Source organism: Pecten maximus, chromosome 3 (genome assembly GCF_902652985.1).
Source record: "Pecten maximus chromosome 3, xPecMax1.1, whole genome shotgun sequence".
In the NCBI taxonomy this organism is placed as follows: Eukaryota; Metazoa; Mollusca; class Bivalvia; order Pectinida; family Pectinidae; genus Pecten; species Pecten maximus.
In genome coordinates, this window is record NC_047017.1 from 23,405,410 (window position 1) to 23,431,013 (window position 25,604).

The 25,604-nt window shown below is 36.5% G+C and overlaps 1 protein-coding gene across 2 annotated transcripts in view; it reads left to right on the top strand.

The window, feature by feature from the left end:
• LOC117323621 (E3 ubiquitin-protein ligase TRIM9-like) overlaps nucleotides 1-25,604 on the top strand; it is a 71,447-nt gene that overhangs the window by 8,931 nt on the left and 36,912 nt on the right. For both annotated transcript variants that reach the window (XM_033878938.1, XM_033878939.1), the window contains exons 2-3: nucleotides 2,721-2,816; nucleotides 8,722-8,955. In XM_033878938.1, coding sequence (XP_033734829.1) covers nucleotides 2,721-2,816; nucleotides 8,722-8,955 — 330 coding nt within the window. The remainder of the gene's footprint in view (nucleotides 1-2,720; nucleotides 2,817-8,721; nucleotides 8,956-25,604) is intronic.

The following is a 25,604-nucleotide window of genomic DNA, read 5'->3' on the forward strand; positions in this document are numbered from 1 at the left end:
ATTACATAGCTAAAGATTAAGATAAGCAAGGTAATCATTTATCAGTTTGGATTTTCTGAAAATTAGAAAGCTTGATCCACTCTGAGGGAGCACACCAGCTGTAAAAATCACCATGAAATGTCCTGTGGGATCTCTTATGTTGGACCATTTAGACATAAAAATATTCCAAGTGTGCAAGTATATACATGTACATGTACATGAAGTCATGAGAACTGAAGATGTTCATGTTATGAGACTGCAGTAAATCTTATCACGATCATTCTAGATTTTGTATATTGTCTCTGTCATGGACGGTACAGTCATTGTAAACATCATGATTGACCACTACGACCAACAGATGTGCTAATTTTGATAGTTTTCTAAAAGAAAATATCGGATTTCATCTTGCTATCACTGATCAACGACACACATGTTAAATGAAAAACACGCGTGATTTTGGTGATTTTGCGTCTGACTCTAGACTCTGTATCAATTACCATCGTCAAGGTATGGTCCTAAAAGAAAACAAACAATAATTCAAGTCTGTTAGCAAAGGGGGTTTAAGTTGTAAGCGACTTGCCTTTATTTCATGGTGATAGATATTCTAGCGCAAACATTACACTAGCCAGAGCTCCGTGTGAAAGCCGTGTCCAACAGGCGCCATTTTGATTCAGTGATCACGTGAACAGATGGATCACGTGATCGCTAAATTTAGTCAAATCTCGCGAGAAAAACTACTCAATTGTAAACAAAAATGGCGTCGGCAAAAATACCTGAGGGAATTACAAAATACGGGAATTTGGGCTCTCCTCCCGGGAGGAAATATATGACTTGAAAATAAGGGAGATTTTGTCTCACGCCGGGAGGTATGGCATGTATGAGTTTTAGACTTTAATTGTCATTATTATTACTGACTAAATGAGCAATCAAGAGGTCATTGGTTAAGAATCCCAGTCAGACCAATGGCATTGTATTTTCCTTTTCATATTACGCAATGTAAGTGTTAAAATAGAGTTATGTTGTATGGATGTTGAGTGTTGATATCTGTATCTGAGATATCTACTGGTAGTGACCCTGACCTATATACCCCCGACCTTGATCAGATATGACCTCTGACCCATTGTGAGGGCTATCATATCACAGGGATACATCCTCAACAAACTTACTATCATACAAATCTATTGAACACCAAGAAAGATATCAATTCCCTGGTAAATGTATTACCATCTTTGCAGTGGGATGTAGCTCAGAATTATTCGTGTACATTTTATTATATCTTGTACATGGCTTGAGCTCCCCTGTCTACCCCTAATGTGTTGTTCAAGCAGCCATCTTGTATCTATGTCTGTAATCTGCACAATTCATGATGTAAAGATTGATTATCAACAAGAACTTATTTATTTTATGGGAGGCAATCTCTGATCTGAAAAAGTTCCCGTCATAATATCTGTTGAATGATACAAGATACTTTAAAGGAGTTATTATCGACAGTTGTCATGGTAATTGATTATAATGCACGGAAGGAAGAAAACGTAAGGCTTCTGGTGTGATGTACATTGAGACGTGTTTATGTAAGATAGATAGATAGAATGTCGTGTAGTTCTTCCTGTATGGTCTGAGGGATTATCTGATGGTTGTTGTGGTATCATCAGCCTGTAATAAATATATACTAATTAGTACATGTACTTATTTAATCATTGATTATTGGTCAATATTCTTTCTTCATAAACTGTTTAGAAAACTTAATTGTTCATAAAATCAAAAAAAGCTGCATCAAATAATGGCTGCAACTACTTAAACCTCAGTAAACAGGGGGGGGGGGGGGGGGGGGACTTTGGTCTAAATAGGGAGGAATGTAGCGAACTGGACTTGCATGGTGACCGTTAGGTAGCTCAAATGGTTATAGATCTTCTGTTTAGAGTTTGGATGTCTCTGGTTCAAGTGAAGTCCCACTCTTGTTTCATTTTTCCTCTCCTGTTGCAATTTATATAAACAGGAACTGTATTTGTTCAGAATCTCAGACTCCTGATAAACAGTTATACTCCTATAACAGATTCCTGATAAACAGTTATACTCCTATAACAGATTCCTGATAAACAGTTATACTCCTATAACAGATTCCTGATAAACAGTTATTCTCCTATAACAGATTCCTGATAAACAGCTATACTCCTATAACTATAAGCAGTACAATTGACTGAAATGCCACTTCTGCTAATTATATAAGCAAATTTAAAAGAGGTTTAAATTTACAATGAATTATGATTAGCTATATCACACAGTATTAAATTAACTTTGCTGTAATCAAACTTTGCTGTAAATGTTTGATAATAACAACATTCCTTGACCGTTGGATCGATCAAACTTTGTGGTAGCTATATATATATATCCATAATTTGCAATCAATGCGTTTCTTTAAAACATACAATTTGTCCAAATCCAGTGTACGTGTTAATCTATTAACTTTTTCCATTCTGTATTAATCATCTGTAGATGTTTTAAACAGAATGTGCTATCCTCAATTGATTTTCCAAGCTTCTTCAAGAAATTATCATGCTGCATGGTACATGTACATATCTTTTACAATGTATATTGTATCATAGAAGAAGTTCCATTACTAAAAACGACTTCTGAACATATATTTTTTTATACATTTTGACTTGTATTATTTCATTGAGGTATTTGTGTGTATATTCTATAGTTTTGACCGTTTCTACAACCTTTGATGTTTCTGTTTGTAGACGGAATTATCACAAACATTACAAGCCCTATCAGAACGAGCCAAAGCTGGGACAGAGTTCATACAACATATTCGAGGGATGTCTGAAAGAGTCCACGTAAGTAATTATACAACACAAGTGAATAAGACGTTGTATAAGGGTGGGAATCCTTTTGAACGAAAGATTGGACCCATGAGTTGAGGCAAATAGAGGGTCAAATTATGGAAATATCATTAAAATTTGAATATCTTAAAACCTTGAATGTTCTAGTTGTCCAAACATTTTTGAAAAAGAGATTGATATACAATAAAAAAATGTATTTAAATATTGAGTACTTGTATGATTGACATGCAATATAAATATCAGTATCAATGTAAACTTGCAGTAAAAATAGGCTGGATACCATGGCCCTGTATTTATATACAATTTCTGGTTGGTATAAGGCCTTGTTCTGATCATCATGTAAAATTGTGATATATAATTGATGAAGGGTGGACAAATCATTGGACTGAAGAACCTGGTGACAGGTTTCCTGTTACAAGCATGCAAACTGTGACCCAGTAATATAAAGTCCCACAGGGTCTTTGTCAGGGAGGCTCTTTGTGTGAAAGTGCTTCAAATTTAGTGTGGCACGCTAGGCACTCCGCTAGGCACTCCGCACCTTACTATTGCTCTTTGCTCCAGAGGTTTCAATAAAAATAGATTTTCCTGACACAATGTGTTTAAGAAGTCTTCAAATTCATTGGAATATATTTCTCATTAAAAAAAAATAACAAAATTGAAAGAAACAGGAAATGGCCTACAGAGAATTGATAAAGACATATTTGATTTGCTTGCAGGATTCAGTCGAATTTGTAAGTAAATTAAAAATACCTTTAATTTTCATGAATACAGCTATATAACAGGTGAAATTGGCTAGTATTCCTTCGTTACCAGGTGGGTTGATTGACTAGTGATAAATCAAGATAGCGGTTGAAAGGACTCCCTCTATCCAGACTCGCCTTCATTGTGCAAGTGTCATTGTGATGTAAATTCTTTGGTCAATATATAGATATTGGAAGATTTCAATAAAAGTTTGTGAACAATATTTGAAATAAAAATGTTCATAGATGACTTGATAAAGAGACCGGATGTAAATTTGTAGGTCAGGTTAAATAGACTTGAAATGGTTAAAAAAAAAGAATAAATGACATCAAGCATACAACTGCCTTACTTTAATTATTATACATTGAACGGAAATTCCACTATAATTAAGTCATGGCTCAGTGATGTGGTAGTTGTTAATAAATAAGTTATACCATACATGGTGGTATATGTTAGTTTTCAGCACGGTCTAGTCTAGTAGCTAAGATTCGACTTCAGGTAAAATAAATAAAATAGATTTTCCCAGTTTTTAAGTCAAGTAATAAAATTTAGCTAAAACAATTATAACTTTTGTGTTAAACTAGAGAATTTTAGGTTGTATACAAGTCTTAAAATGTTAACATATTTTCCTGTGTTTTTGTTTGATATAATGATACACCTTAATTGCTGTAGTAAGTGCCCATATCCCAATTGCAATAAGTGCCCTTCTTGCTTTGTTTATGGACTTTTAACAAAATTGCACTATTTCTGTAAAACTGCTAAATATAGTTTGTTACTTGTAGCTGGCAGTGAAATTTGTTTCAAAACCAAAAAAGTTTCATTTCCTTTCTTTTTAAACATTCACCTGTATTTGCCATCAGTTACTTAGACTACCTTGCATTGTTTTATAACTGTCAGGTAACATATTATTATTGCCATTATTAGTCCGGTGTTACATTAGGTCACATTATGTTACATAAGGTTACATTAGGTTACATTAGGTTACATTGTTACATTAGGTTACATTGTTACATTGTTATATTAGGTTACATTGTTACATTGTTATATTTTTACATAAGGTTACATTAGGTTACATTAGGTTACATTGTTACATTAGGTTACATTAGGTTACATTGTTACATTAGGTTACATTGTTACATTAGGTTACATTGTTACATTGTTGCATTGTTACATTAGGTTACATTGTTACATTGTTACATTGTTACATTGTTGCATTGTTACATTAGGTTACATTGTTACATTGTTACATTGTTACATTGTTACATTAGGTTACATTGTTACATTAGGTTACATTGTTACATTGTTATATTGTTACATTAGGTTACATTAGGTTACATTGTTACATTAGGTTACATTGTTACATTGTTATATTAGGTTACATTGTTACATTGTTACATTAGGTTACATTGTTACATTGTTATATTTTTACATAAGGTTACATTAGGTTACATTGTTACATTAGGTTACATTAGGTTACATTGTTACATTAGGTTACATTAGGTTACATTAGGTTACATTAGGTTACATTAGGTTACATTGTTACATTAGGTTACATTAGGTTACATTAGGTTACATTGTTACATCGATCCCCTTCCATGAAACTAGGAGGGACTAAGGTTTCCTCTCTGTCCCTCTTGTATATGTATGTAGTGCTAAAGTTTGTCAGCACTCTATCAGCTTCATTCCTTGAGGAATTAATATCTTTATACAATGATAAAGGACCATAATATCTCTCACAGTTTTTAGTTTCAGGGCTTTTATTGGGCCAAGGTCACTTACTATTTTTAGCGGGGATATGTATTGCTTTTAGCAACCCCCAGTATGCATGTTGTATTCATATATTTTGATTGTAATAACCCAATAAGCACCCTCTCCCTTTTCACAATTATTGGTGCTTATTACAGAGAATATGGTACAACCAAAGTGTACACATGTACAAAGAAGCTATGACGAAGTTGAATACATATTATATATAGCAAGTATATTGAGATGTTAAGTTACATGTACACACTGTACATGCATCAGTGGGAGCTCAGTTAAACCATGCATGTCCTTCTATAATTACAAGTTCCAGGAGGCAATTTCCAGTGCTTGGTCACCGGAGCTTATCACCTGAGCTTCGGCCTTTGTCAGCAGACATTGCCAGGTGCACAGGTATCAAAGAGCGGTCACCCTGTAATTATATCGGACATCATTAAAGATTAATGAGTGCCTTCCCTGTAAGAACAGTTGATGGCTTCTTTTTAATTGTTCATTAAGTAAAAAGACAAGACATTACCTGACGAATGATCCTTGGCCACGTGAATCAATAGAGCCGTTATGAGGCATCAAGGGTAATCATCAGCGATGGCATGTCCGAGGTATTGGCAGTCATACACAGTCGCATTATCCCTCATATCAATAGACCAGTGGAGTTGTGTTTTATGGGATCCTGTCACGGATAACAAAATTCAACAATTTAAAGATGATACTGTTTCAGAGGCTTTTGTTAAGTTGTAAAAAAATATCATTATCATAAAGTCTGTACATAATTTATAAACTGAAGCAATGATCTTTAATGCACAAAGATCTAGGGAAATAATTACAGCATTTTCAGTATACTATGATAAAATAATTGCTAGATTATTTATGAAAAAGTGAAAAATAGGAATCTTTTGGGATCTATTTGAGTTAAATTTGTAACAGTAGATTGATTAGAATCTCTTAAGAATTATGATGTCAGAAGTCAGTTACAGTCTCTGAAGAATAGTCGTGATGATCACAAAATCAATGGCAGTCTCTAAATATAGGTATGGTCCTGATGATCACAAAAGTCAGTCAGTCTGTAAAGAATGGTTCTAATGATCACAAACATCAGAGGCAGTCTGTAAATATAGGTATGGTCTCGATGATCACAAAAATCAGAGGCAGTCTGTAAAGAATGGTCTCAATGATCACAAAAATCAGAGGCAGTCTGTAAAGAATGGTCTCAATGATCACAAAAATCAGTGGCAGTCTGTAAAGAATGGTCTTGATGATCACAAAAATCAGAGGCAGTCTGTAAAGAAAGGTCTCAATGATCACAAAAATCAGAGACAGTCTCTAAGAAAAAGTGCTGATGATCACAAATATAAGTGGTAATCTCGAGCTCTAGAGATTGGTCTATATTTGATGATGTCATAGATCAGTGGAAGTCTCTAAAGACTGTCCCCAATGATCTCTTGAGGTCATGACCAGTGGCAATCACAAAAGACAAATCCTAATTATCTCAAAAGATTCTTTAGATTCTGAGGTCTCTTAAAGACCTCTTAAGATTTCTGAGATGGGTAGCCGTCTCTGAAGGATGATCTTGAGGATGACAGAGATCAGTAGTAATTCCTAAAAACATTAGTCTTGATGATTCAAAGATAAGTGGAAGTCTCTTCAAGACCTCTAATGATTTTCTAGAGCAGCAGTCCCTAAAGGATGATCTTGAGGATGACACAAGATCAGTAGCAATCCCTAAAGATATGTTTTGATGATCTCAAAGATAAGTGAAAGTCTTGGAGGACTAACCTGAATTTTCTTCTTATTTAATTTCCATTTAACAATGAAGATATGACAGAAATTTGGACATACCATATTGTTGTTGCTATGGGTCTATAGTTTGACTGATTTGTGAACAGAAATAACTTCCATTACAATTTAATTCATTTATTACTTTGAATTTATTACCTTGCGGTTTATCAGTACAAATACAGTGCATGTTCACTCTAAATATCTCATTGTCAATTATATGTGTCTTTTGTGTAATTAATTATTATAAAGATTTAGATTGTCAGAATGTTCTGTATTAGAAGGACATGCATGTACACTATTTTTGCTTACCGATAGAATTTCCTCTCTTTATGAAGTTTGCATTTATACTCATGGGAGTCCAATCAACTTAACATGACAGCTATCAAAATTTGTTTAATAAAACAGCTAATTTTCTTATCAAACAAAGGATTGGTGTATTTAAAGACACCCGATTTGTAATGGGTATGGTTTATTGAATGTGTGTGTATTTCATGACGATGGTGGTCTGGATCACTTGAGGTTTTTTATTCCTGCACTGATTGACTTGGGGTACTTTTGGATGGTGGTATCTACAGGTGCTTGATACTTTAATAACTAGTCACAACCGTAAACTAACGACAAAGGTAAATCATTGACTGATTAAGAAATTGAAGGTCTAAAACTTTATTGCTTCCCCAGGAAAGCAATGAAATAGGAAACCATTGCACGGTTGATTGTTCTGCAGGTACTTGTGGTATTGTTGGTTTCCATGGTTCTGGATAATGTCTGTAGTTGTTGGTTAAATATTGCCCTCTGTTTAATGATGTCATAAGCCTTTAATTTCATGGTTGTTTGTACGCCTTCTAGTCTTACCCACTAAAGATTGATGAGGAAATTAATCTCATGAATAACCAAGGAAAGTATAATGACATGGACTTCTAACTCATTCTAATTAAAATACATAGATAGTGACTTCATCTAAAATTCTCCAAGGAGATTCACATGAAATACGCTAATTGAGCAGATTATGGTGGTGTAAAGAGATAATTTATTATATAAGAGTACACTGTACCAGCTGTGTCTAAATATAACTTTGTGTTCGTGTATTGATTTTTTTTTTAAGATATCAGTCATACAGAATGATCATATTTACAGAAGATAAAGATTTATTATAAAAATTTTACATTGAAATCAAAAGAAGTTTTGATATAAGATGTAAAAGAGAGGGTGTTGATAACCAGATGTGTTACCATGTGTTTCATCTTTTATCACGCATGTATTTTGTTTTTTAAACATTTGCTTGTGTTAATGGGAATATTTACCTGGTAAAACCTAAAATGGAGATATTATATATATTATATGAGGTAATCATATTTTTGCCCTTTTTGTGTTGAAAATCTTAAAAGTGCTGAATTATTGTTGTGTCAACAACATTTACTGAATGCAGTATGGAAAATATTGGGGATATGTCAATAGATTATTTTCATTTACCGGTATCAGTAAAAAATGATATAGACTAGAATTTGAGAGTCATAATAAGGTTGGTATCTTCATATTCCCATTGAAATTAACCTTCTTTTAAAATAATTATATATGCCACTGGTAAAAGTAATATAAAGTGAACCCTTGTTTTCATTCACAGGGTAACTCTGTGGACTTTGAGGCAGTAGTGGTGGCGCAATGTGATGCTCTGATCGAGGCCATAAAGTACCGCAAGCAGGAGCTCATCGAAAGTGTGGCCCAGGAAAAGGACCTGAAGACCCGCGTACTAAAGGACCAGGTGTCTCACTGCACGAGTCTGCTGCAGCGTACCACAGGACTACTACACTTCTGTATTGAGGTCCTCAAAGAGAGTGATGCAGCCTCATTCCTCCAGGTATGTGTGGTCTTCCGTAGTATTGACTCCATGTATCTCAACGGTATCTGAAAATATACAGTGCCCAAATGTAAAAACATAATTATATTAAAACCCTTTTGCTCTGCCTTGATGCTTAAAAATATGGCAATGTATAGATAAAATTGGGAAGCTGATTAAACAATACACAGCCTGGTCTGATATTGAAATCCAAGATGGCCACTATGGCTTCTGATTTGCTAAGACTTCTCCTATGCCTAGTCCATCTATGGCACATTTTGTGGTCTTTGCTGGCATCCGGTCAGTGGGCTAGTTTTATGTAGTAGGATGTAAGTCAAACCATTTAAGGTTTTTGATTCCAGAACAAAAGGTCATTGTTGAACCCAGCCCTTAAGGTGCTACCCTGTAATAGATGTTGAACCCAACCCCTAAGGTGTTGGTAGCTGGAGATATCTGTAATATTTGAGTGTCATAGGTTCCATTTTATAGGATTATTATAGTACAGTTGTATTCCGACTACAGTATTTGTTTAAATGTAGCATGAAATCCCTGCAGGGAGATGCACCAGCGGAAATCCATTAGAACTGCAGAGGTGGAAAATATACCATCATTAATTCCAGCAAATTTTCTGAATTATAATTTTGACTTTTTTACTGATTGGTTGCACAAGCAAATACACATAATGTCTTCATGTAGTATATAAATGCCAGATCAGCAGATTGTCTACCACATTATATAGTCGTCATTGTTACAGCTACATCAAATGTTAAGAGATTACAATGAGTGAAACAGATTTAAAATGTGTTTTTAAAAGGCAGACTGTAAGTCATCAGGGATAGCTAACAGAAGCTTTATAAACAAAGGCATTAGCATTTGGGATGTAGATTGACGGGGACAGATTAGCAGACTCCCAGGATTAGGGTTTACAGATAGTACTGGTTTGTTGATTTGATAGCTGTCAGTGCTGCACATTTTGTTATCATTGCCAGCGGAAATGAATGAAAGTAAAGGAAGTCATTAGCTTCCAATCAAGTGATAGCAAATCTAAGCTGGCAAAGCTCAAGAGTTTTAAATCTTTTCATTGTTTAGATTAAAGCAGGGCTAGTTACTAGATGAAATGTTTTCTGATTTTGTTTGTTGCCGATTAACCTTTAAAAAATCGGCTGACCTTTAAATAACATTTTAAATGTTTTCTGAAAGACTACTATTCTCATCATGTCTAAGTATCTGGAGGTGACCTTTTGTGTCCAAGGTCATGCTGGGGTTGGGGACATCCTGTGTACTGAAGGGATTGATTGGTACAGGTAGAATGTACAGGTTCTCTCAATGGGCTATTTCCTCATCATTGTGTAAATCTCTATAGACTATGACACCTTCCCAGATCCCTTATGATAACATTCCACCACTGGCTTGATCTATTTCCCTAAATGTTCGATGGTTGACCACCAATATATCTCATATCTCGGATTTGTTTGGTGCTTGGAAATGTTTGATTTCCCTTTGATACTGTTATGATTTACATACCCCTAATCTATATAGATAGGTTATACAAGATCCGGTGGGAGGTACTGGACAATGTCAGATATCTGTCTGAATGTCTGAATATCATGATGGCCGATCTTTCTAGATTCCCTTCTCTGTCCCTCCTGATATTTGCAGAGCTCCTGTTTGGAGAAGCTGACCTTATAACCCCTAACTGAACAGTAGAATGAGTATCATTGGAAACCCTATACCAGAGGGACAAACTGAATGGTGTACACATCATAGCCTGCCTTTATCAGTATAGACCCTGGATCCTGTTACTGTTGTGTCAGTCACTAACTTGGGTGTCTGTCAGATGTCAAGGCATTCCATTGGTTGATGAACTCAACAGGTTGTGTATTGGCACTAACAGGAGAGGAGGATATTTGGTTAATTATTGTACAGGATCAATAAAGTGGTCTTAGTATGAAAGAGTATATGCAGTATTGCCTATTGAGTTAATGAAGTAGATAAAATAACATATGCTTTAGGAATATGGAAAAAGGATTGATATATTTGAGATGTACATTTAATAGTATAATTATTTGATGAAACTGCATAGAGAAAAATTGGACAGATCGAGTCTGATAAAATTGTATCTCTGGCAAAGTGCATTGCTATAGTATATCATCAGGTCATTTGGGAATGTTGTCAGGACTACAATCAATGCAGACTGGATGTTATGGTCACTGTGAAGTCCAGCGGGTTTGTCATTTACTGGTCATTTATATATCAAGGATGACCACCTGCAGCACTATAGCATGGAGCTGTAATGGCCATACATGTCATTAGGCATGTGTTTATCATGGCGATGTTTTAGTTGGTATCTTAGATTGTTTATATGGGGACGGTTATTAGGTTCCACATTAAACCTGATGGGTCAATGTTACAGAGGGTGTTCTATATCCCTGTATTACAGTTCGTTCTACCATACATCATCACTGACAGGTTACTGGCGGGTGTACTTTGTTCACCTACAAAGCATGAAATTGTCCTTTACTGGTAAAATCTGCTGTCAGCATCAATAATACCTGGGACTGTTGCAGCTCCATTTGATTATAAAGACATGCTGATCAGGACAAGGATCTGTGTATTCAGTGATTTTCACATGCTCCAGGGAATAGTTGTGTGCCAATGACAGATCTCACTGTCAGCTGGCAATGTTTGTGGATAATTCTAGTTCTGATGATGATTGTACTGCCCTAGCAATCATATGTGGGTGTTTTATGTATCTTTCTGGTATTCACACTGGTGTAACATTTTGTCTGACCATTTAGATATGCTACAAATTACCCCATTAGGTATATAAATACACTTAGATTCATGACACCAATTATCTGTGAGGTCCTTAAGTACAGCCATTCTATGTGTACCGATTTGTTTGTATACACATTTGGATTGATGGGACTATAGAGGCTAATGGTCTAATCACTTGATGTCTGTTTCCTGTGGTCAGATATTGTTTAGCATTCATTCACCTTAAATGTGGTATTCTATATACAATACACCTCAGAAGGGAAGGGAAAGAATCGGATCGGATCCTTATAGGTGAGTTGGTCAGTCACAGCATCAAGTCTGGCCCAGTCCAATCTTATTAGCACCAACTTTACTATGGCCAAGTCCAATATAGAGCATATAGAGTATCGTCATTGCTGTGGGCCAGTCTAATATAGAGTATCGTCATTGCTGTGGCTCAGTCCAATATAGAGTATCGTCATTGCTGTGGCCCAGTCTAATAAAGAGTATCGTCATTGCTGTGGCTCAGTCCAATATAGAGTATCGTCATTGCTGTGGCCCAGTCTAATAAAGAGTATCGTCATTGCTGTGGCCCAGTCTAATATAGAGTATCGATCGTCATTGCTGTGGCCCAGTCCAATTGCTGCGGCCCAGTTTGATAAAGAACATTAACTTTACTATGGCCCAGTCCAATATAGAGCATCATCTTTACTCTGGCCTTGCCGCAGGTGAGCTTTTCAGGTGAGCTGGCCAGGCGCTGATGTTGACCATTCACTTGACTGATGATTCACCAGAACAGGTTAGCCAGCTGTCCAGGTAAACTGGACAGGAAATGTTTAATACACACTGACAGGGGCCATGGTGTTTGTTTACATTGAGATGAGAATCTCCCCTAGTCACACTTGCCTATCATACAAGGTGGCGACAGCCAGGCTCTTGTTTGCAGCCAATGACATTTATATATTTGTATACAGAAATCCACCTTGGCCACAAATGAACAAAATAAACTGGGAAAGTATTGGAAGTGAGGTGAGAACTCTGTTGTACGCTGTTGGCATTAAAAGGTGTCAGACCTCCTGCTTATTTTGATAAGACTTTATTTCATATACACAAAAGCTGAGGAGTTATAGCGTTGCTGAAGCCTACTGGCTCCTAGTTGTTATGTTAGATGTCTTGTTTGTATTCATAGGTTGATGTCTCGAGGGTAAACAGGATCAAAATCATAGGGAATTGTGTTAGGATATGTACAACATGGCGACAGAGAGTTGGGGCTGCTGAAGAGGAGGGTTCATTTTGTATATAGATCTGGAATAACATTGTTTTATTACCCAGTACTGCTATAAACCACCTGTATAGTATTAGAGTCCTCTTCTTGGTCCTTTAGTAATGTTGATAAATTAACTACAAATTAATGTAAGAATTTCAGAAAAGGAGTCTGGAATCTTTATCTATATCTATACATGTATATCGGATTTCTAGATTTGCTCAGGAAATAGGGATATTAGGATAGCTCTGGCTTCATTTGTCTACTTGTTGTGAAACATATATCCTCCATTGTAGATGTACTGTTCCGTAAGATCCTATGCTTGGTCTGAGGATTACAATTGATGAGACTGTTGTGACAGACATGCTGGCAGACTTGGTGAACAGTGCATTACTGGTGTGCGATCACCATTGGCTAGCTGATATTGCAGATGGTAGAATTGAATTTTACACAATAAATACAAAATATTGTTGAAAAGAATTCAATAAGAATGATAGGAAAAGTGACTTTCATTACTTACAAAATGTTTAGAATGGTGTCTTGAAAGGCTTTATATAAATATATAAGGACTGGACCAATATAGGAAATGAAAGTCCATCGTAAAGGCATATCGCTTTTAATGGTCAGCAAATGTCCTGATATATTTAGCGTCTGGGTTTATCTGACTTTTATCCTCAGTTGAACTTGACCATTAAGATAAATTGGTCATGCATGGAAATTATCTACGCTGATATTGGCATGACATCAAATACTGACCAGCACCTCATTCTGGTTGATAACTTGGTCAACCCTTTCAGCTCGCTTATCTTCATCAGTTTATTAAAGGTTCAATTGAATTTTATCACACCTCGGAATTAGACGCACAACACTGGGCTTGAGGAATCTGACTACATGAGGACACCATCTCTTACATATCAAGGATATCTAGGTTGGATCAGGCCATGCTGTACGCCCCAGGGTCCTATAGCCTGTTGTTTGTGAGCTTGTCAATGTCCAATTGTGGACCCACTAGGAGTTAAAGCCAACCCTTGAGTAGACCTCAGGCTACTTTTAAAGTAGGAAAGGTTTGTCCATTAGAGAGACTCCCTTTGTGGTAGTGAGGTGCTATGATTCAGACATTTATAAAGGTTCTGTCAGGTGTATTAATGGGTACCAATTGTCAGATGATTTTTGTCAAATAAATCGGTGAGAACATTTCTACGTTTCAAAAGGCTACAGGCAAGAAATCATTTGAATATTGGTTGAAAATTCCCACCTGACAAGTAGCATGCTGTGGACCTTTACATCTACCCATATAGATATAAGGCCTTATCAGATGTAGGCACACACTTTTGACCAGGGGTTCAGGAGGAGTAAGTAGTAGGTAAACTAACTTGAGATTAGGGGTTGTATGTATTACACCTCCAGTAGTAAGGTTACCTAACATCCCTTATCTAGTTACGTAAGTAACTGACGTCCTCACACACAGTGTCCAGCCCTAACACACAGTGTCCAGCCCTCACACACAGTGACCAGCCGGTCCTATTTCATACACCAGGAACATCATACTAACTTTACCAGGCATAATTTCAGTCAATACCACGCCACGTGTCGATAACTTTATCTTGGTATAGAAATTAATCAGTATCATTTTTTTTCACAGGTGTATCATGATCACTGTTGATATGATAATTTGACATCCTGGTTGGAGATTAAGATATCTGCTAATTTGTACATTTACCATCCAAATATCTATGACAAATGTTTTGAGCTGACAGGTGATGCCTGCGTTTGAAGGGTCTGGGGTTTATTGTAGACACTTCAGCACTATGTATATTGACTTTGTGTGCCGTGACGGGGAACTGGAGACATGTAGAGAGGATGGTCACGACATGCACCGGAGATTGTCTATAGGCCTCAATACATCTGTCGTTCATGCTCCTATGACCAAGGATCACAGATACACCTACTGTAATACATGTCCCATTATATGTAAAGATAGTAGGGTTTCAGTTCCATTGTATCATGATGATGTGACACTTTTCCCATCATCATGGCTGGATGACTAACGTGTAAGGTAGTAGTAAAACTCTAAAAGAAAACTGTTTTTTCTCTATCTTGCTGTAGCTTTCATCATTATTGCTATGATAATTTTACAGGGTAGACTGAGGACTCAATCATGTGACCTGGTAGAGTGTACTTTATTGGGCAGAGGAAATGTATACAGTTTAGGGGCAAAGAGTCAATTCAAAGAAAACTGAACCTAGGACCAAGCATCCAACTCAGGCATTGTACAATACTGTTTCAATGCTCTGACGTTTGTCCGACATATGTCTCAATCATTCAATACTGAAGTGTTACAAAGTTTTCATGACTATGATATGTACCGTATTTATCTTCTAAGAAACCCCTACCCACATATAACCCCCATCTTCATTTTTGCAGAATCATCAATATCAAAGTTGTAAGATAATAGTGGCTCACAAATAAGACCTCCCCAAACTAATACTTAACTGTTATGCAAGGGGAGGGGACTTATTTTAGGTTAAATACGATACAAAACTTTATACTAGGGAAGGGGGCTTGTTTCAGGTTAAATACGATACAAAACTTTATACTAGGGAAGGGGGCTTATTTCAGGTTAAATACGATACAAAACTTTATACTAAGGAAGGGGGCTTATTTCAGGTTAAAAACGATACTAAACTTTACACTAAGGGAGGGGGCTTATTTTAGGTTAAATATGATACTAAACTGTACACTAAGGGAGGGGGCTCATTTGAGGTTAAATACAATACTAAACTGTACACAAGGAGAGGGGGCTTATTTAAGGTTAAATACGATACTAAACTTTACACTAGGGGAGGGGGGTTATTTGGGAATAAATATGATGATAAACTATCTGAAAATTAACTTGTACAAGACCCTCTAGTGCAAGAGGTATCTACTTCAACACTTTTCCACATGTGGTCTCACTCTGTCCCGGGATTTGTCCCACAGACAGATGCTTTTTGTCCAGGCCTGTTCTGTGTGATCAATAAAATGAGATTTTGAGGGACAGCCGTGATTAACACTGGTATGGTGAGCTAGTTTTAGGGTAACTTATGGTTACCCTCGTTTCCTACACCCATTGTACATTCACGTGTATAAGTTACCCTAGTTTCCTACACCCATTGTACATTCACGTGTTAATCTTTTCTGGTTTGTGTGGATAGCTGAGACAATCTGGATAGATGATCCCAGTTTTACATTAATAGTCTGCTTTTAGATCAAATTATTTGTCCCTATAAACCATGGAATGTCAGCAGGCAGCAGACTTTAATTGTGTGTTGGGCTGTGCACGGATTCCATTGGATTTGACCTCTAAACACAGGGGAACAATTAGATTCACAAAGACCCATGTCACTCAAAGCACACAAACTCCTAGGCTTTTCCTGATTAATTTCCCTGTGAGGAAATTGAGATAAAGTTTCCTTGTTGGGGACATATGCACAAAGTTTACATGTTGGAAAGGTAGACATTTTGTGGATGATCAAAACAATCTCAAAAGAGTGTTATTACATAACATTGTACTTGAGACAAGAATACTAGGCTGGCTGTTTGTATTGATTTCAATTCCTTTTAAAATTTTCATGTGTAAACTTGAATGTCTGGTTTTAGTATAGGATAGATCAAATTAATTTAATGTCGCTAAAGTCTATTTCTATTAGATTTGAAGTCTCATTGCTGAGAAGTTTCTGCAATTACATCTCAGTCACTAAGTGCAAAGACAGCTGATACTTTAATTTTTGTGAAACTTATTGGTAAAAAAAAAGAAGAAATACACGCCATCAGAAAAGAGAAAAAAATTCTAGTGAATTTAAAGATTGTGAAGTGTTAGCAAGTAGTTCTAAGGGTCACAGTTATACACAGCTTATCACAAGGAACATGTTAACATAACTGTAGGATTACTTAAAGACACACCCTAGGTTCACACCAATTGTCCACCGACTCTTGTTCTACACAGGAACCATTTACACTTATTCTGTTTCTTTTGAACTAATAGCTCATTAATTTTATTCTGATTAAAAAATTACCATCGGCACTTTGAAGTTGAAGTGTACCTTTAAAATCAGTTCTAAACATTGTTTTGAAATACTGTTTTTTGTCTAAGTTCAATTAATTTTTAAAGTCTGAAGGGTTTTCAAAACTTTGATAATAATGGATTGTCATATCATCAGAAGAGATGGTGACCTTGTGATTTTGACAATTCCTGATTGAGTGCCTGGTTGATTCCTGATTGTAGTTATTTGAATGGGACCTTACCGTACACAGTATTTCCCAGGGCCATACTGGGGTATCTACTAACAAATCGTCACACACTCACAACAACCTTAACAAGTACGTTTAACCGATTTGTTTGACATTTTAGATTTTACTGTCTGTTAAATGGACTGGATAATTGTCATCCGATCATTAAAAAACACATTATAAGGAATTACACAATGCCATGGAAAGTCGTGTCAGAAATGGGTAGCGGTGGCATGGCCCCTGAACAAAGCCAGGAAAATTCATACAGTGCATCTCTGTCTATACAATATGATTTGGTAAATATCCTGTGTTTTTACAAAATCTCATGAAGAAACGTGCAGTATAGATTTATCTTCTCATACAGAAAATAATATTTTTGAACTTTTTAATTTGCTCATACACTGTTCATATTTTGAATATGGGTCATTTAGATGGATATTTCCAATGAGGGATACTGTTGAATTATATCAAGTCAGCTGTCATTTGATAGAATAAAAGTAACTGGACACCTGGGAATAAAAAAAATTCTGAAGGTTCTAATGTCAAAGGTTACTGTCCCAACTGTGAAGAGCAGCCAAATATCCAGTAGCTGACTTATGGCCTGTACAGCATTGCATGACTTAACTGGTAACTGTACTATCCAGATTGATCTCTCCATCATTGATCTAGATCTCCTACTCTGTCTCTCCAGTTTCTGTTTTTCATTGGTCTCCTACTCTTTCTCTCCGTTTTTCACCTTTCATTGGTCTCCTACGTACTCTGTCTCTCCGTTTTTTCGCCTTTCATTGGTCTCCTACTCTGTCTCTCCGTTTTTCAGCCTTTCATTGGTCCCCTACTCTGTCTTTCCGTTTTTCCACCTTTCATTGTTCTCCTACTCTGTAATTTGGTCTCCTACTTTGTTTCTCTGTTTTTCTGCCTTTCATTGGTCTCCTTCTCTGTCTCTCCATTTTTCTGCCTTTCATTGGTCTCCTACTCTGTCTCTCCGTTTTTCCACCTTTCATTGTTCTCCTACTCTGTAATTTGGTCTCCTACTTTGTTTCTCTGTTTTTCTGCCTTTCATTGGTCTCCTTCTCTGTCTCTCCATTTTTCTGCCTTTCATTGGTCTCCTTCTCTGTCTCTCCATTTTTCTGCCTTTCATTGGTCTCCTACTCTGTCTCTCCATTTTTCACCTTTCATTGGTCTCCTACTCTGTCTTTCCGTTTTTCCTGCCTTTCATTGGTCTCCTACTCTTTCTCTCCGTTTTTCCGTCTTTCATTGGTCTCCTACTCTGTCTCTCCGTTTCTCTGTCTTTCCATTTATGCATTAGTTATGTTAAATTCAGCAAGTCTACTGTGCTGGTTATTTACCTTCTGACTTGACATCCTGTTAACATTTCAAACCGTTTTCTGATATAGACTTTTATGGGTAGAGTTGTTAGACTAGTTAGGTGGTAATGAGGTGACTGAGGTACATTAGTGGTGACAGGCCAGCAGGGGTGTGTGTAGGCCTAACAGCCACAGCTAAGGCAGTTTTACGTCTGTTTTATGGAATTTTTCATCACAAGATCCTTTTAAAACTTCAAGAAATGTCAAGGAAAAAAAACAAAGACAATATAGTACAATTCTAAAAGTGCAGTCTAAATGCTTTTCTCAAAGTAATTTGAATATTTCTATTGTTCCTGGGTGGGAGTACAGACCTGAAGAGGACACCTCCAGCCTGAGACAATGTGTTCTTAATGTTTGAAGATGAAGCCATATGGACAGCAATGTTTATGACCATATGCTTCCAAGACAGGGTCCAGTAATTAATGAATTAATGAGGAATGTTGTAGGTTTTAGACTATTGGCTGATTTCTGCTGGTCTTTATATACACAGCATAGATCAAGCTCCTTACTTTCAATTAATTGTGATTTCTCTGGGACTGAATTTGCCCTTGGTCAACTTCTCAATTTTACCAGCCATCAAAGAGGATGCACTCACAGGAGTGGAGATAAAGAAAATTCCCATCTAGTAGTCAATCATTATCAGTGTTCTACTTAAAAATTGTAATGTAAACTTTCATCCAACTGATTTGCTACATGCTTCACATGGAAAAGAAAATATTGCATAATAGGTGCAGGAGTATATATTGCCCTTGAAGCCAGCTAACTTTGCCTTCTATAAAGGGATTGTGATTGTCTCCTGCTGGGCATAAAAACAAGCCCATGTAGACAGGCAGTACACTTTCTGTGTAATGGAATTATATATATTGTGGATGCTGGATAAAATTTCCTCTGGGGATTAAAAATAAACAGAGACTGTAGACAGTGTATACCTTGGATATTCTATAACTTGGAGAGTGTTGCATGTGTCTGTCATTATCAAATCATAATTAGGATTGGGTAGATTGGCCAAAGGGAGTCAAGTGTACCCAGATGTTTGTAATAAAGGGGCACCTGTTATAGCTACAAATGACTACTTCATTGGAGTCAATTTTGATTGACAGGGGCATTTATTAGGATAGTATGGGAGGATTGTGAGTTAATTGATAGGCATTAATTGCCCTCAGTGGACTGAAATAGGTCAGTAAACATCAAAAACATTTCATAAAGCTGTTCAATACTTATATTTACCTACCACTAAAACACACCTAGTTTATACCAGAATTAGACTGTACCAGCTGGTAACACACAGGGCAATGAACTTCTTTGTTTAGAACATTAAAAGGCAGATTGATTTTGATGGAAGGACTGATGAAATGGTAAGTGCTGATAGATGAGGTCAGTAATCCTCAATACAGAACAATGAGTAATATAATGAATGGGAGAAGCAACATTGTCTTATAAAAAGGCCAATGGCCATTTTCTGTCACAGAACCCCAGTAGCCCCTCCAGGTGGTCAAATTGTATGTAATTTGTCCTCTTGCTTTCTGTTGAAGTATATAATATCCCCCGTATTGTATCTTCTTACTTTAACGTAAATAATACCAAACTCTCTTTGACTTTCAATCTGCTATACATGAATGACTGACTCAACCAAATTTTCAGTATTTCACTTTTGAATGATTCATAACTACCAAAGAATTGTGTATTGTTCTAAGGCATTGAACCTCCACTAAAGTTTTCTGATATAGTAATACATATATAGGTCCATAACCGCTACTATTCATACCTCCAAGGGTGTTTCCTGCCAACTTTATTTCCACTAAAAGGTCCTATTTCATATCTGAAATCTAAATGGGGTTCAACGTGAGGTGAAAATATTTACAATGTAGCTTGATACATTTTTCAACACATTTTTAAGTCTGAAGAAAAGAAGTCCAGAGTTTGAATAAAGCTGGTCCACTTTGGTATGAGAATAATATTCACTGAGCTATATGTTACATGTACGTATATAGAAATGAATTATTACCTCTATCTCGGAAGATCTGCTCTGAATATAAGTGGGATAATACAATAAATAGAAAAGATAAATGTGTGTATGATTGGTTTGAGTATTATGACAACTTCACACACCATTTGCTGGTAGATATGATGGGAAGCTGGTGGCTACCTAAACCCTGACTGATCCTGATCAGTGTTGATACCACTGTGTAGATACCATGGTTAACTGGTTGTTATATCAGAGACCCTGACTGATCAGACAAGTGGAGATCTATTGATAAAACACATATCAAACTGGATAGGTGATTTGTACAGCAACCACTGGTCCAGTGTTACTGATAAAGACAAATCCAGGAATTATTGTAGCGATAGAAGGAATGTTAGGAAGGAGTTACCAATCATACTCTGTCAGATGTTATGTATAATGCTGTCAATGTTGTGTAGTCTATGTGAGAGAGAAGTGTTTTATCTGTCGTACATATACAAGTTTGATATGTCAGAGAGAAGCAGTTTTCTTCACTATAGTTTATGGCAAAGAGTATTGGTGTATAAACTGGAGTAATTGAGGAGATACACTCTCATTTAGGGTAAATATTGGGTCATTAAACTGTTAGAAGCCAGACACATTTTAGAAGAGTTTGTGTGATAAGATGGCAGTTTTGTCTCCCTGTGATGATTTTCCACACCAGGTGTAAATGGCTGAATCTGCTGTATCAGTAGCTATGTAGGGTAATAGGTTAGTGAGGGGCAGTATTCAGGTTTTCAGGTAAGGGAGGGGCTGAGAGGGGCAATACATACTTCCTGGGGGTCAGTAGTCAGCAAGGTAAAAGTTTCGGAGGGGCTGAGAGGGGGCAACATATATACCTCTGGAAGTCATTAAGTAGATTGAGTGTAATTAAGATTTGGGAAGGGCACACATCTCCCTAGGGGTCAGTAATGTGTAAAATGATAGGTTTGGGAGGGGCACACATCTCCCTAGGGGTCAGTAATGTGTAAAATGATAGGTTTGGGAGGGGCACACATCTCCCTAGGGGTCAGTAATGTGTAAGATAATAGGTTTGGTAGGGGCACACATCTCCCTAGGGGTCAGTAATGTGTAAAATGATAGGTTTGGGAGGGGCACACATCTCCCTAGGGGTCAGTAATGTGTAAGATAGTAGGTTTGGCAGGGGCACACATCTCCCTAGGGGTCAGTAATGTGTAAGATAAAAAGTTTGGGAGGGGCACACATCTCCCTAGGGGATCAATATATGTTGTACTGAAGACGGACACTATGTATTTCATCACAATATTTAGAACAGCTACATTAGGCGTTCTTGATAGAGCTTAAGACTTTACAACGCAGTCTGCAGTGTTTCTATCACAAACTGAAGTGTTACACATTTAAATATACTGATAGTTTACAAAAATAGCTATTCAGGTACTTTTAGCTCCTCCCATTTGAAAACACTGATGGGTTCCATCGTTAAATGGCTCAAGTAGATACTTTGAGGAAAAGCGTTTTAGTTGATGTGATAAAAAAGTAATTTGGAAAAGTTCTCTGCCTTTTTATAGTCCAAAGAAAACTTATCTTCTACATTTTAAATTTCATTCATAGCAAGCTTCACATGAGGTCTATATAGTAGTACCATGGTCATACTTATAAATCTAAGGGATTTGGGCAGAAATGTACTTTTGGCCCGCCTGCAATGAAGTCGTGGTCACCAAGCGAGACTTATGGTGTAACATTTGCTGCAACGATGGCAACATGGCATCATGAACATTTCACTTTAAAGTTTTGTTTTTATATCTGTGAGTGTACGTAGGTCCAACTTTAACCAAACGTGGTATTGTGAAGCTTGGAGTGCGTGTTTGTGATTAGGAGGTTATATATGTGCTTAAAATTTAGTATACCTGTTAGTGAGAAAATGGGAAATGTTAGACATGGAATTTATATAACTATATATATATGCTGAAGATTTAGTATCCTGACAAAGTGGGAATGGGGAGACAAGGAATTACACGTAATTCTTGTTTATATACTGCCCAACTTCGTCATTCTGAAATGTATGTTTGTGTGCTTTGGTTTTGTTTTTGCATTGTTAAATAAAAATACTAACACAACAGCACAAAACACTCATCAAGATTTAATACGCTAATTTGTAATATATCTGTACATCTTTATAAAGCTATATAAAAACCGTATAGCCACAGGTAAAGCGATTATCAAAGATCAAGGTGTATGTTTCGATAAAAAATATCGGTGGATTTGTTATCTGTAGAATCTGAGCCTTGTATATTGTTGGACATATATAAAATGTGACTAAGTCTTTGTGTAGATTGGTGTAGAGTGCCGCCTCTACACGGGACGCCTCTACACGGGACGAGTTGTGCCATATTAACAAGGTGTCTGTCGAGTGCCACCTCTATACTGGACAGAGTTTACCACATTATAACTAGGTTTCTGTCATACTGGTGGTGGAGGCAATCAGAACATGTATAGAAATGCACTATAACATTGGACCTTATCAGAAAGATTTTGACATACAATCTCATATAGGCTAATTTGATACATGAATTATCAAGAATGCTTACTCTACTGATAACCTAGAGTAACATTGGCCCTAACAGTTAATCCTTCCGATATAAACATGACAATGTCACTGCTGTGTTCCTAGATACAAGTGCTAAATGTGGCCGTTTGTATGATTGAGTAATATAATACGAGATTCTGTTTTCATGTAATGTTATAAACACGATAAGTCAGGGATATACGTAAAGTTGATTACCAAAACAATGTAACAATTTAGCCTGAAATGAGTAAAATTGTCTCGTTTATTCTACCATTATACAGCGCACCATATCCACTATATACAACATCATCAGAAATATGCTGTCATCTGGTTTGTAGTGAATGTTATTTCAGTTGTACATATACATTTCGTATATTTCTCTAGGTAGAAATTTGAAGGTGATGGATTTTGTCAGAGGTTGTGGCTATTTTCAATATTTATTATAGAAAAATTGAGGTTAATTAGGATGGTGGAATTTTCAAAAAACTCTGCCTGTAGGTTATATACAGGAGTATACTCTGAATAAGAAATGGTATATCCTTGTTAACTGATCTTATAATGTCTATTGGTAATTGATTTCCAATTACAGAGGAAATGTAAATGAAGCTACCAGGGTAGTTAAACTTATATTTTTGAAAATTCAGAACTATTGGAAGCCTATCTGATCTATAATAGTTTCCACTACAGCTGGTGTCTTCATGTATATCTGCCTGGTTTGAATGACTTAAGGGTCCTCAGTGCTCTGTAGATGCTTAGGCCTGTCAACATTGTTTTAGGGGAACCGCTGATTCCAGATATTGTTACAAGATTGACATATTGTCACACGATATGACATACATGTAGTGTCGTATGTCGTGTTCTCTTATACAAAGACCCTACATAAGGCATTGTATTGGATCTCTAATTCCTATGTATCACAGCTGGTGGAGCTGGCACGATAGTAGGCCAAAACACCTGACCCAAGTCTGACAATGGTAGACCTTACCACAAACCAAGCACCTGACCAAGGTCTCTGAGGCACCCGATTGGCAGCCCTATTGCTGACGATGTGGTACCATTGTTTGTAAACACAATTCTTATATTGACCATTAATACAACAGTCACATGGGAATGTTGGGTAGCTTTCTGTGGTGTTTGTTTTGTGGTGTCTAGACATAAACTTACATGGGTTGTTATATTTCAGACCCTAAAAACAACAGTATACAATAGTGAGTGTTTGTGAATAGTTTTAAATAAACTTTACTTTGTATGAAGTAGCGTACCATTGTGTTTTCTTGTTTTGTTCAGTAAACATAATGTAAATACATTTCGTTATTGCTGAATTAAAGGATTTCTTGTACCAACATTGATGTAGACATATAACTGTACAATGTCTATGACACCAGTATAACATGTATACAACGAACTTTCTACAATGGAGAACTGGGCGGTGACTCGGACCATTTACCTCAATCTGCAAGTTAACCGAAAGCTTGCCTGTGAACACAAGAAAGATCTGTGGAGTTGCAAAGGAATTCTTATTGATTATCTTCATTACAATATGTTTGAACTAATTAAAATTACAGATATACCAATCAGTATATCTTTTCAGTGGGAGCAGTGTTATCAGTTTTATTACCGAGTATTATGATTGGAATGGAAGAATTTTGTCAATATTTATGTATCAGTAATGGCTATGAGTATATATCTAAGTACTAGTAATGAAGTAGTAATGTAAGTTTGAACCACCTAAGGGTGTCTAATGACAAGTGTCCAGACATCTAGATTATAGGTGGTCTGATAGACGATGACGTAGAGTTGGCTGACCAGTGGTCATCATGACAGATTAGCTGTTTGATTGATGAGAGACACACCTGTACAGGTGGACTACTCCCAACAAAGGTGGATGTCTCACTGCTGTAATAGTGGGTAACAATGTGTAACAATGTGTAAAAACAGACCCAGGGACATGATTGGTTACTTTGTTATACACCAGACCTATCTATTGTTCCCATGTGAAGATCATATTGTTCTGTCTGTCTACTTATATTCAAAATATATTTCCATTAATTTCACAACAAAATTGAAAGCTTTTTGACCCTTGTACCAGTCCATATTATTGTCATGTGGAGCTTCACATTGGCCTACTTGCATATGTAATAGAAATATTTTTCCTTTTCCTCAACAAAACTGGAGGTTATCCTTTTCAACCCTGTAGATGGAAACATCTGAACTTCATAACACTCGCCCTCTCTAATACCTAATACAACCCCTCCCCCACCTCCACATCCAAAGAAGAAGAAAAAAATGCTTCAATTAGTCACTTTCCAAAACACTGAAATATCAAAACTCCAACTTCAATCTTTATTTAAAATCATTGCGTAGAATTTGCTCTTCATTGATATTGCAAATTATGATGTTCCAACATTTCAGAACAAAGAATATCATTACTACTGAATGTCGTTTGTTTCATCTTTATTCCATATTGGTGACATATTATTTAAAGTA